The 14,047-nt window shown below is 37.0% G+C and overlaps 1 protein-coding gene across 5 annotated transcripts in view; it reads right to left on the reverse strand.

Annotated features, from left to right (window-relative positions):
• Positions 1-4,440: 4,440 nt before the first annotated feature.
• Mcr (macroglobulin complement-related) overlaps positions 4,441-14,047 on the reverse strand; it is a 220,592-nt gene continuing 210,985 nt past the window's right edge. For all 5 annotated transcript variants that reach the window (XM_089848834.1, XM_089848836.1, XM_089848833.1 and 2 more), the window contains 16 exons: positions 12,364-12,552; positions 11,693-11,842; positions 11,482-11,622; positions 11,306-11,354; positions 11,092-11,205; positions 10,426-10,649; positions 10,102-10,332; positions 9,527-10,013; positions 9,195-9,454; positions 9,039-9,131; positions 8,790-8,976; positions 8,325-8,716; positions 8,074-8,267; positions 7,826-8,000; positions 7,655-7,760; positions 4,441-6,883 (listed from right to left, as the gene is read on the reverse strand). In XM_089848834.1, coding sequence (XP_089704960.1) covers positions 6,690-6,883; positions 7,655-7,760; positions 7,826-8,000; positions 8,074-8,267; positions 8,325-8,716; positions 8,790-8,976; positions 9,039-9,131; positions 9,195-9,454; positions 9,527-10,013; positions 10,102-10,332; positions 10,426-10,649; positions 11,092-11,205; positions 11,306-11,354; positions 11,482-11,622; positions 11,693-11,842; positions 12,364-12,552 — 3,186 coding nt within the window. In that variant the 3' untranslated portion in view covers positions 4,441-6,689. The remainder of the gene's footprint in view (positions 6,884-7,654; positions 7,761-7,825; positions 8,001-8,073; positions 8,268-8,324; positions 8,717-8,789; positions 8,977-9,038; positions 9,132-9,194; positions 9,455-9,526; positions 10,014-10,101; positions 10,333-10,425; positions 10,650-11,091; positions 11,206-11,305; positions 11,355-11,481; positions 11,623-11,692; positions 11,843-12,363; positions 12,553-14,047) is intronic.

Consider the following 14,047-nt stretch of genomic DNA (forward strand, 5'->3'; position numbering starts at 1 on the left):
TAATTAGAAACACCAGTATAATTAACTCAAGTTTACAAAAAGCATATACAGCCACAAAAAACTTTAAAAAATGCAATAAAAAAGAAAGATACGTACAATTACCACTCAGAAAATTCTAATAACCACATCACATCACGTGGGCTAAGAAATGTCTTGAAATATTTGAAACATTTAAAAAAAGTATAATATACTAAGCTTATAAAGATTGTTGACTTCTTGCCATAAACTAATTGGCAAAGAATTAAAAAACAAAGTTATCTGTCATTGCTTCTTCCGCAAAGTAACCATACCCCTTGAAAGAGGCAGATATGGCAGACGCTTGTAAAAAATCAAAAAGAACTAATCTGGGATAGTATCCAATTCGAGTTGAGGTTCGGATGGGGGCCCCATGGCAATCTTTCTTTCTACCATTAAAAAATTTCACGTGTCTAGCTATTTTTAAAAGTTGGATAAAATAAAAAACAACTTCATCTCTCCCCGAGTCGTAACTAAAAGTGAAATTTAGAAATTCAAATCCAGACACCCCAGAGATGACTTGATGACGATGGTGATAAGGAGGAGACATACAGAGGTATAGAACTCGAGCGGGTTGCTTAACATTGATCGTTGTCATCTAGTAAACATCGTAAATGATGTATAATAAGGTTTTATTGCTAAAAACCCACGCATAATGGTGACGGAATAAAGGATATGGGTCATAAAATTTGAATCAGCTTTGATAGAATACATACACCGGTTCAGAGACGTAATCCTTGCGACCAATAAAATTATGGAGACCCGTCGGTAAAATGAAAGGAAGAACTTTTAAAGAGATGGTGAAAACCGTCATCGGTTTCCATTATACAGTCTGGAGTCTCTGATAAGTCTGGCTTAAGTTAATGGGTGCGTTCTTAGGGTCAAAATAAGTGTAATGTTCTGTCTACAACATTTAGCTCTTCGGAGATATGGGTTCGCAAACATTGATTGGCGCCTAAAATATTAAATAGCAACAATGCTGTAAGACGTATCAGCCAATTTAGCTTATTAGAAACCTCCCTGTGTATAAAGCACCGTCACTACAGGTATGCCATATATTTCCTGATTGTCCGTCTCCGTAGACTATATACCGTTCTACAATCGAATTGATTTTTATATTTCGAAACAGAATGGCAGTGACTATCATCATTATTTATCGATCTAATTTACAATCAATCTACGTGTTGGCTATGGGTTGGATTGGATGTATTTCACAATCCCTTTAAGTCGGCACCGGCGCTAAAAGACTTGTAATCGAAAAAAGTTACGGACCCCGGAAGTAGGGTTGGGTCAGTGGGCGTATTTTCAGGGTTAAAAAGAAAGAGAAAAGCCCTCTAGAGGGCCCAATCGATTTAGTGAAGTGGACGATTTTTCCCGCCAGAATCTAAACTCGCCTACGTATTTAATGACGTTGTTTCAGGGAATTGGATCACAGCCCCCATTTTAAAAATAGATATACGCTATACGCACTAAAGTAGGCTTAGGTTTAGATCCCTCCGAGGGGCCAATCACTCTAAGATTCTCTGTACAATGAATACGCGTTACGTGCAATCATTTTAGTAATATCAAAGGTTAGGGTGAGACTATTAGTACAGTCACCGAGTGCACTTAGTGATGGTCCCCTCGGATTTGTCACTAATCAATAAGTTGAATTATGGTCTAGTGGCAAGACGTCTCTTGTTCGTTCTCGTTCCAGTTACACATATTGGAAATCGGTTTGTAGAACACCTTAGACCTTTGACCGATTGTGAGCTAATCTAGATTGACGGGCGTGCCCACTTAGTAAGAATTATACCTTAATCTCATTAAGTATTATTTAATTACGTTATCAACAAATAAATAATAATAATAAATTAAATCTACACAAATTAAATAAATAAATAAATAAAATATAAAATTTGATTACCGAATTCCCTTGAAGATGACTTGAATTCTTATCAAACATTTCTTGGAATTAAAATTGCACCGAAACATATGTTCTACATTACATCCTAAAACGTCTCAAAATGTACTCGCGACATCGAAGCACCTTAAAAATCTAATCTTGTCCGCTTAGAACTGGCGTAAAGTAATTAATAAATCCGATTTAATTTAAGTGTATTACGTCATCTACAGTCTCAAATATAACTTGCAAAACAACGTCTGGCATCCCACTTCCTCCCCCCAAAAATTTCTCGTCGCCTTGACCGAATTTAGGTACCGGTATAAAATTATAAAACAGGACCGGTTCTAACAAGATGTTCCATTCAAAAATACACCAATATAACTAATTGACTTACTAATGCATATTTGACCAAGGAAAATCCGAAGAAAGCCATCATAGTTTTAAATATTTATAAAATAACGGCGCACGGTTTTTTGGGATGATTTACATATTGCATTTTACTTACAAGTGTTTTCTAAGTTTCTTTTATAAATCTAATATCCCCATCCCTGTGAAGATGTTAAATTAAACAGCTGGCATTGTAAAGGGGGAAGCAACAATACTTCATAAGTTTAACAACATAAACTTAATGAAGTTTGCCCTTCAGCTGAGATAACAGATAGCCTGAAATGCCCTGTACGTTATCTACATTCGTGTAGACGTACAAGTTTCAAAAGGCCCACAAAACTAATAGTATAGTTAAGTCTGAGGTTAATGGCAAGCATGAATATGTTATTGTGTTTTGGATATATTTAGTGGTTAAAAAGCGAGTCAGCATTTGGAGTTGAAATGTTTATTTCCGTTTATACGCCCGCGGCTTATCGAGTTACACCCCCTTTTTGGATTTCAACGAACTTAGACAGGAACTAAATATAAACATTTAATAATTTTAGTTTACTAAACACGGTTTGCGGCTAACATAAAATGGAAAATACAAAGTCAAGTTTAATTAAATGTGCTTAATACATCTACTGTCAAAAAACCCTATATATTTCAACATAAATCACTAAAGAAATAATTATCTACGTCAACCGGGTTGCGACATCCCACAGCTACTACTACACAAACGTAATCAGTACCTGAATTTAGGGCGTAAAATATTAATAAATAATAAAAACTAAAGTAATATTTCGTTATATTTAAACTTAAATACACGCAAAATAAATAAAGTTTTAATTTATATTACCGTTAATTAGTGATGTCGAAGGATGACATCAATTTGACAGCTTTGACATTCAAATTTTAAAGGCGGGTGCACATGACATGACATGACACGACACGACACCGCCTCGATATTGAATTTAATGTTTATTACAACTAGAGGGTAGAGATGCTACTACGTTGTCGACCGAGTTTGACTCATCAATGAGGTCAAAAGCGGTTCCACCCCGCTTTAGAAATAGGCCAAACCCGACGCCTGGTATTTCTCGGTGAAATTCGAAAATAGTAATTAATGTCGAAACTCGATTTTAACTACTTAAAGATTGTCTAATTATTCACCGTGCGCTGTTAGACAACTTTCGTAATTTATATGTTTAATTAACACTTGAAACAACACGCCGACAACATTCCTAACGATAGACGGTGTATCGTACGCTAGTCGCGTTTTACCGCGAATTAAACACAGAACCCAAGTGCACGAGCAAAAACTTTACCTCGAAACGGCGGAAACCACGTGACGATGTGTCGCCTACTTATTCTGATTTTTCCCCTGATTTGGGAAAAGATACGAACGCTTACGGCATCTATGAAGTATTTTTTAATGGCGCCAAAGTTGAAATTAGAGTCACACATTGCCCGGGGTCCGACGTGAATTTCTAATATGGACGAGTAGTGCAGTAATTATTGCTCTAGCAGGGAGAAAAGAGATGATGGAGCGGTAATGATGATGGGTGATTTGCGGCAACGGAAGTCTCCCAGCGTACCTTGCGCAAGCCCCTCCCCTTCGGTATAAGCGATTGTTAATTAAGAGCTGTCGCATAGCCCCATTGTACTTGTATGCGAACTAAGACAAAGGGGGAATCCCCGACGTTTCCGGAGCGTACGAACCAACCGAAGCGCTGAGCATGCTGGGAGGACTTCTTTGCTGTATATGAGGTACAGACTGCAACGTTATAGGTATGGAGGGGCCCCTCCATCCCTCTTTCCTTCAAGCGTCTGGTGCATAGTGACTTAAACTATAGTAGGTCCAAGCTCGGCCTACACCTACCTACCTTAAAGGTCTTTCTCATCATCGTTTAAAACTCAACATGGCATACCTTTCCCACATGAAAATCAACACCACCGTCGGCCAGAAGCCTTAGTGTGACTTCACCCATGCTATCTGCCCATAGAACCAAGGCGGTACCAAACATGGCCGCCCACTGCCGAAGCTAAGCCTGCGACGTTTTACCTAGGCAGTGACGTCACAACTGAGGTAGCTCTATTATAATGTGCAATTTCTCCCGATGGTGGTCATGGACGGTTTTCCTGTTGTTAACGAAAAATATTAAAACATGTGATTATTTTGTTAAAAACATTTTACAAAATTTTTATTTTTTGTTTTTCATTTCTCAGTATTTTCAATTCTCTTGTACATACAATTGTTTTGTTTTCTATTCAAACGTACAAAATAAGTAAAAAAAACAAACAAATACATACGCGCTAAAATTTGTTCTATATTGCAAACACAACCCAAAGAGTTTTTAATTAAATAAAAACTTAAATTTACGTTAATTAAAAAGATGCCTGAGACCCACAGCTAATTCAAAAATTAAACAATACCCAAAATAAAACCCAACGTACGTAGATCCGAATATAATAATAATTTTGGCACGGGCCTTATTAATGCATTTCTTGATTTTAATCCGAATTATCTTGAATAAAAAATAAGTATTACAAATGTTTAAGCATCATTCAAGGCTTATCTAAAAGCCCTCTACTGGGGCTGCAATTTATACATGTTAGTACCTCTAAACCGTTATATATTTTTTTACACTGTACATTTGTGATTTGTGCATAAAATTCTGTCACGTTGTTTTTGTAGGATTTCAATTGAGAAATCTTAATTTAAACTTTATAATCAGGCAGTTAATCTTAATTAAAAATAAAATAAGGTGGGTTATGGGTCCGTATATATTTAAACTAGCCAGCCTTATTAGTTTGTTAATTATTAATTACGAAAGTTTAGCTAGAACTTTCGGCTAATTATGAGCAAAAACTTAAAGCCAGTCTTTGGCGTTTATTATGAATTATTCTTTTTTTTTCTTTCGAAACCATGGCAATTCAAAATGAAATATATTGCTTTTCATGTTTATCTTTTCGATATCTTTCCGCGAAAATATTTCTAGGGTTATAATTCTTGTTTAATGTTAATATCAGGACGTATTTTTTCATTCCTTATATAGTTAAAGCTTATTTCCACTCTTCCCTAAATATTAGGCTTAGCGCACATTACAAATAACTTCGTCAATTAAACCCTGACTAATTTATAAACGAAATAACATCGAAATTAAATTAATCAGTGTGTATTTAAACCATATTTAACCTTATTTTTAAATTAGATTTATTTGTATTGACGATGGAATTGGATTGAGTTAAGCCTAATTTTTGGGTTAACTTTATAAAACCGGTACAATTCCATATAGACCTCATCCCAATAAATGAATAATAAAAATGATCCTCTCTATAAGTTACTAAATACGTCATTCATGCTAAATATTATTATAAATCGCTACCCAAACATTTCTGCATAGATTATAACCTCCGCAAAACTTTAAGGAGATCGTACATTATTTAATTTCAAAGTTTGTTAATTTATTTTAAACTAAGCACCAACCGTATCCTTTGAAAATAAAAAAACATTAACTTCTCTTCCGAAAAAATATGAAATGAATGAATGATATTTAAATGATCTTTATCATACTTAAGTACTCATTAAAAATAAATCACATGACTATATAATAATTAAACAATATTAAATGAACATGGCAACGTATGTTATAGTGATGAATACTTTTTATATATAAACTGTGTGGACTATGTTTATTTTTTGGAGTTTTAAAAATGATATGAAGATAATTAAAATTATAATGGACCCAAGTTTAATTAAAAAAAAAACATTAAAATATAAAAGTAATACGTAACTAATATCCTCTGGGAAAACTGAGGGACTTGGTTTGTAGTTTTCCCGCCATTTTAGCGCGTCATAGAACGCAACCTATTTAAGAAGTAGTTTTTTCCCTTTTGTCACGTGGTCACGGGATTTCTTTTATTTTTTTTTTTTTCGCAAGTCAGAGGTGGTTGAGCTTTAGTTTAAATTTACCACATGTTAAAGTTATAGTTGACATCAGGAAAATATGATTCGTGTCCTTCGAAGCACATTTATGTTACGTATAAAACCCTTTTTAAACTTGAATACACACAACTCGCAAAAAATAACGGAGGAAAAAATCCTAAGTATATTCTTGTTGGGGGTTCAAAGTTCACCTACCGAATTATTTTATATCAAAAAAATAGTATTTTGTTTTTCACTCCCGAACAGTTTCCGTTATAATGTTATTATTTTAAGTAGCATAAAAATAATTGGCCATTTTTTTCTCTCTCTTTTAAATAACATTATTTATGTTTTTTTTCTTAACGATTGTAACAATTACTTTTATATTCAACCTCTAACACGCTGGAAGCTATATAAATTTTTTTGTGTTTGTTTTTTGTTTGTTTTTAAATAGGTTTTGGTCATAATAATAGCGCAAAGTAAACGAGGAACTTTTCAAGAAGCCCTTCGTAACGTGAACAAGTACATCGCGATTAAAACGCACGTTGAAAGCAAAATTGGGTTAATGGAGGTCAGTTTGGAGGCCCAACTAAAGGCCGGACAGTACGGACACTGGTAAGACCCGCACACGTGACATATACTTAAAACGTAAAGGTTGTAAACCTCGAACATGGTTTCATTGTAACGTTCTGTAACACAAATGTAAATGATTTTGTACCTTTTTGCAATAAAATACCAATAATTTACTATGCCTAGCTAAAAATATTAAGTTAAATCAAAAGTGGATGAGAGGAAAAGTATGAAAATGGCCAAAAGTCGCGAGTCATCAGAGTTTCGCCGTAGTTGACCGTTTTATTGGCGTAGCTATACTGGGCCTGTTCACTGACTTAAAATAGGTCTTGTGTTAATTCGCGGTTACGCGGTTACCGTCGTCTGCTATTGTGTATGCTAAAACTTTCTCGACTTGTGTTTGTAGTCAGGACAGAGTAGCTGGTAATGTTTTAAAAGGTATTTGAAGGTATAATATGGATTTAAGTAAGGTTATCGAAGCAATAGAAGAGCACATAACCCTAGATACGTTTAAAACAAATCTCGGTAATTTAGCTATAGCGCGAGCAGCTTGCGTCGTGATTCGCGTGATCGAGTGGGCTATGGTTAAACCAAGGAGCATAAATGTCTGAACTACTTTCAGTCGCGAGTTTGCAAGTCCATCAGCCACTAGTAAACTAAATAGTTATTGGCGAAACTTTGATGTCCGCGTTTTTTAACACAGACTCTATGGCCATTGTCATACTTTCCCTCTCATCCACATTTGGTTAAATTACAAAGGCATACCCTTACACTAACCATATCTCCGTCACTACACTAATCTTGGGATAGGACATTCAAAAACACGTGACACTTTCGGAGATGTACTTAACGCAATTATCAATACTTTAATTGGATAAAAATGAACTTACCTGGTGCGTAGTAATCGTATACCTTCACCGAAATATATCTGGTAAGATTAGCTACCGGAAACCATCTCTGAACTTTGAAATTGACGCAAATTGGATTCGTATCCAACTGGTTTCATATCAAAATTAGTTAAATTGCTCATAAAATTAAATATTATTTTAGTAAGTGCTTACATAATCAAAGAAAAATGTAGTCTTCCTCTCTTGAAACCTGGCTTCTCTTAAATTCCTGACCTTATTGGAACCAACGTAGGCGTCCAACTCTTGCTGTTGGACGATATACCCTGACGGAATTTCTACTTCTAAAACTGACATGCCACTGCTGTCACTTTCCTGAGTTCTGATCCATCTGCAATTCCATTCATCGATGGTGAATTGAAGGTATTTATATTGATAGATAAAAGGTATCTTTACTATCTTACCTTTGACAAACATTGTAATGTATTTGCGAGCTATTTCTGCCAAAAAAACTGGCTCTGACTCGAAGGTCAAATGCTGGAACGGGTGGTGGGGTCATGAGATGAAGCCAATCAACGTTGTACTCAACGGAAAGTTGGACAAGGGCTAACCCTGACCCTTGGGCGTTGATAACAATAACACCCCAGGCGTTTGGAATCTTTAAGTAGATACGATTGTACTTACTAAGCACTTTAAAAGTTCTAGACTATCTTACCTCCAAGCTCTGCTTCACCGACAAATTGTCCTCTCCGATATGAAAATTCTTGGAAAACCCTGGCGTGGCCGGTGCCTCAACGGTAATACTGACGTCTGTTACATCCCTCAACCTGGACTGAATGGAATACTCAATCAGAGCCTCAAGGGCGATGACGGTGTCCTGGGTGGACGCCCATCCGCCATCCCAGAGACGTTGAGTATTCAACCATTCAACAATCTCCTTTTGTATGACCGCTTGACGATTGACGTGAACCAGGAGACCGTAAGCGGTTGTCTCAATATTGGACGCGTCATCCACGTTAGGAAGACGTGCCAGCAAGTAAGGACGGTTATTTTCTATTGTCGTGGTTGGTGGTGGTAATTGGACCCTTGACCAGTATCGCATACCACCTAAATTAAAACAGTGGCAATAAAAGTTTAGAGTGTTTCATAAATAAATGGTTAACTTTGATCAAAGACTCACTGGTTTCCTTCATTTTATTGTCCAAGAAATTAAAGGCTTCGTCCGCGCTACTACTGTGTGATACGGACAAAGCGTAGGCGACTATGGCTAACTCGTAAGGGTCATTAAAGTCCTTGGCCACGTGTAACATGCGTTCCAAGTAGCCTTGCGCGGACTTACGAGCTGTGGCCGCTTTAGAACCAAGTTCCTGAAGGGAAATTTGGTTATGCAACTGCTAAAAGAGTTAAGTACAAGTCTTCTTCAACATACCCCGGGTAAATCGTTACATTCAGCCAAAGTTATCAGAACGAAAGCTGTCAGGGATATGTTTCGGTATCTTACAGAGTCGTACTTCCTTTTAGACTGAGGAAATGAAACCATTTTTAAAATCGTTTTCTTGGGTCATTTTTGTGTATGTGTTCTTACTGTTCCATTCATTTTTCGGTCAAACGGATGAAGAGCTGTCTCATAAAAAGATCCCTCCCGGGTTTGGTACTTAAGTAACCAACTAACAGCCCGACTAACAACACTGGGGTCAATGTAAAGAAAGTTTTCCCATTCTTGAAAAGCGGCTTTATGAAAGATACGAGCGCTAAAGGCGGTTAACCAAACACTGGGCTCATTAAACCAACGGAAAGCCGAGAATGAACCGTCGTCATTTTGGTATCTAAGTTGGTGTTGATACCCTAGAATAATTTTGGTCAATACCTTAATACACCAGAGTTTGCGAACACAGTGTAATTATAGGCTTAATTTACCTATATTCAAGAAATGAAACGCCTGCTTCTCAGTCTCCACTTTGCGTTGCGCCGTTAGACGCAAATACCTCAACATATGCAAATTTGCCGCGAAATTAAACATGGTCGGTTCACCGCAAGTGTACGGTTTATTCAAAAGACTCGAAGCGTTAACGGGCATAGATGGGAAGGTGGGCCCTATGACGTCACCCGAAACTGTGACTGTAGCCTTATTGGAACCGAAGACATATCGTCGATCTTGATGATAAGGTATAATGGGAGTGTCCGTGACGTTAGTATCCATGTATTTGATTAAGTAAGCCCCTTGAGATAAGTCAAGAACCATTGAGGTGTGACGGTATTGAGTGATACCATCCGAATACACGTGTACCGTTTTGGTAACTATATCTTTAGCAACTTGAGTTTTGGCCATTAGGGTTACGTTAATTGCACCCAAACGATTGGGTACTATAGGCATGTAAACTACCGCTGTGTCACCCGGTTTAATCTGAGTTAAATTAAACGTTCAAAATATTGCTTAGATGGCGGTAAAGTTAGGACGAAAGTAAATCGATTGATTATTATTGGAGACTTACCCATATAAGATGCTGGTGTTCACCAGTGGAAGTTCGGGCTCCATACGCGGTTACAATACCAAATGACTCAACTTGAACAAACTTATAGTCATCAGATGCGGCCAAGATAACGGTTACTTCAATCTCAAACGACATGTAATTGAACACGCTGATCCTGATACCCATTTGTTCACCTTCTTTACACTTTTCTGGCATTTCTACACTCATATAAAATGGCCGTACGCTGGAAAACTATTTGCAAAAAAATGGTTATTCATTTAACACAACACATTTAATGAAATGAAATGAAAAATAATTTAGGGTAACGGTATATTGTAAACTTACCGGTACTGATCTAGGAACCAGACCAAATCCTTCTATGGCATTCATTCCAAATGCGCTAACCATCCAGAATGTTGGTAAATCTGGTACTGGTACGTTAAAAATGTGATGTCCAAGTGGCCCAATGTTGATGTCTCGCCATAACCACGAACTTTGATACAAGCGTAGAATTCGGTTAATACGATACATTCTGAAGTTAACCATATCAATCTCGTCTCGTTTGGGACCTAAATACACCATTTATAATTTAAGTTAAGTATACAAAACGAATTATTAATTAAAAATTAGTAAGAGTAAGAATTCATGATCATTTACATTCTGTTAGTTAATTAAACTATAAATGCACTAAAGCTTTGAAACTACACGTTGTAATTGTCGATAAGTAATTTCATGCCCATGCGAAGTGAGCTATGAAAGAGTGTTCATTTTCATAGTGTACTTACGACCACAGTGATCTGGATACCAAGATGGGAGTGATTGATAAATTGGGAGACAGAAAAAATGTATGGAAGAAAAGATGGACAACAAAGAATATTTCATATAGTTAGAAAAATATCCCAACACCAAAAGATTTAACGATACAACTTAAGAATTATAGATAGTATAGAAAAAAGTATAGACACCTAATCTCGTTTGTAAATTCAATTCGTGATAAGTTTCGCTACTTACAATTACTTTCGTCCGAATTATCACCGCAATCCTTGTAACCATCGCATCTCTTACTGAGTCTGTAACACTGTCCACTCAAACACGGAACCCATCCATCGCTTTCGTTACAACTCTCTGCGAAGAATACAAAACAATAAGACTTACGCGATAGACAACTTTTCCAATAGCTTAAAACATACTATGGAATAAATAATTCAATATAACAAATTCTTACCATAACGGCGGGTAACGTTGGCGTCGGTAAATACGAGAAGTCCAGCAAACTGTAACGAGATCGAATCCGGGGAAGGTTATAAAAGTAATAAAGATTAATAAATAAACACATTTTCTCGGTCACGTTGAGTGGACGATGTTATTTTTTATATGGGAAAAAGTAAAGTATAAGCTCACGTCGAAAGTGCGGTTAGGGTCAATTCCATAAGTAGAGGATGGGAAATAAACCACGCGATCGGCGTGACCCTCTCTGGAATGCCACGTGAAACCAAGAGTGCCGTTAGTGTACTCGTCGAAAGTGTTCATTTTTTGAAGAACCTGCCAGGATAGAGTTTTAGGGTTAAGGTTTGTGCAAAAATAATGACCTCTACCTAGACCGTATATTTACTTCCGCGTGCGTTAACTCGGTTCCTGATCTCATTTCGTAGAGTGATTTATCAACCGCTGATAGACCTATGTACGTTCCTGGTCGACCATTAATGATGACTTCGACTGTATCTGAACTTTTGTCTTTACGAGTGTTAAGGGCGACTGTGAACTGCGATGTAAATATTTTGTTTAATTTATTCTGTGATTTGTGTCATTAGTTACTAGCATAAGTTCATAAGGTACATTCCATAAGTTTGTCACTGGTTACTGAGAGGCTGAGAGCTTGTCATGAAGTGACTTAGGTCATAGATTCTCGTAAAGCGACGCCTGGTTAGGCGCTGTCAAAGGCTAAATACAAACTAAATAGGACCTAGATGGACTGCAAATTAACCACCGAGTGTAGCCATTCAATAGAGTGCTGTCAGAAGCGCCGGTGTGACGTCACCCATGCTGTTTTCCCATAAAGAAAAAACGGTAACTGTCATGGCCGCTCATTGCTAAAGGCAGACTCGTGACGTTTAACCTTGGATCTGACGTCACAACTGACAGCACTCTATTCTCGCTTGTCGTTCTCCCTCGAAGTAGCTCAAGCTGTAAGTCTCTCTAGCATTACGAAGTATACTATAGGTAGTGTCATACATATGGAACATATCTTATAAACTTATGTTACTATGTCTAATATAGTCTTACGTTATTTCTTGATATTCCATCTACGGGGAAGGTCAAACTATCAACTACAACTTCGCCTTCGCGGGCTACGTGGTAAACCAAGATACAAGATGAAGGGGCCATTTCGGGTGACAACGATACGGCGAAAGTTTTAATACTCGAACTCATTTCTTCCGTACCAACGTATAATATGATGCCTTTAGAAATAATCTGAAATTGGGACATAATTGGAGTACTCTCGTAATTAATAACAAATCTAATCTTAATCCTATACTATATTAACTATTACGGTAATAACGAAGAGATTGAAGCAAATTAACAAAATCCGGAGTAACTTTAACTTATACGGTGGTAGTATTGATGTTCTGTTAATTACCAATAATTAATCACCCTGGCCTTAATTAATTTCACCCAGGAAATAATAACGCGGGGGTGATAGAGGGTGAAAGTAAGTCAAGACGGTGGAGTTTATTACGAAATGAATGAAAAGAAAAGAAGAAGCCAAATAATTAATGTGAGCCGCGAAAAAGGTGCAAAAAAACTTAGACGGGAAAAATTATTTTCGCCGCTTCTCTCCTTAAGTCTGACGTCGAAAGAAGTTGCCAGGTTCAGCGTAAGACAAAAATTATTTCACTGAGACATTTCGCGAGATTCTCAAATAAGAGTGTTTAATTCAATGGTAAGTGAATTTCACTACACAGGTTCGTGAAACGTCCCAATGTACATTTTTTATTATACCAAACGCGCGTCTGCACCTTGCCTCGAGTTTTTCCCGGACCAATTCCTTTCCTTCTCTTATTATTGTCAAAATTCTTAATTAAAAGAAGGTAACAAATGAAGTTGATCTTTATACGTTGCCACCGTTAGTCACCTTACGCGCTACCCTTTACCAAAAATTCGTGAACGCGCTTCATCAAAACTCATTAGGACTACCTCGTACTTCCTGTTTATACTTCCGACTTAGTTTTGCGCTAATCCAACCCTTAATTCCGTTGAGTATTACGTACATTCGGTGCCAAAAAAGGACAAAATGAATAACAAATGTACCTGGCTATTGTAGTATAGTCGGATCATTTGTGATATTATTTAGCGAGCTATTGTAACAAAACTCAAGCGCATTAGGCCAAAAAACACCTCTATTTACATCTCTAGAGCTCTTAACCAACAACAATACGACGAAAAGCATTTGTTGAGGATATAATTAAAAAAAATTAAAAGTACATTTAGGCCTAAGAATCACGAAATTAGCTATAATTTATGGCAGACTTCTCAGAAACAGCAAGAAGTGATATCTAGTTTATTAGGGAGAAGGTATGAGATGCCTAAGTATTCGCGCGCCATAGTCCCAGTCCCCCTTTCAAAATACAAGGGGGGACGCAAAAGGAGGCCGGGCTATTTCCCTGCCTCTCCGCAGTCGGAAAATACGTAATTTTCGTCGTTCGCGTCGCGCTGACGTGAGTTTTCAAGAACCAATGAGATGCTGGTTCTAATTTAGAGGCGGGGATTAACTCCGGACCTACTATACGTTTGGACTGGAGATAAAGCTAGATTATAAATGTGGCGAATTTATACCTTCTCCCTAATAAACTAGATATCACTTCTTGGAAACACTATGTATATGGGCTAAACCAAAGGCTAAACCCTAAATTGCGTTATGTCCAGTGATAGTAACTATGTAAGGTAATTTCTCATATGGTTCGAAAAT

The sequence above is a fragment of the Phalangium opilio genome, unplaced genomic scaffold (genome assembly GCF_054372755.1).
Source record: "Phalangium opilio isolate 3A_F unplaced genomic scaffold, DU_Popi_V2 ptg000082l_1, whole genome shotgun sequence".
NCBI classification, from domain to species: Eukaryota; Metazoa; Arthropoda; class Arachnida; order Opiliones; family Phalangiidae; genus Phalangium; species Phalangium opilio.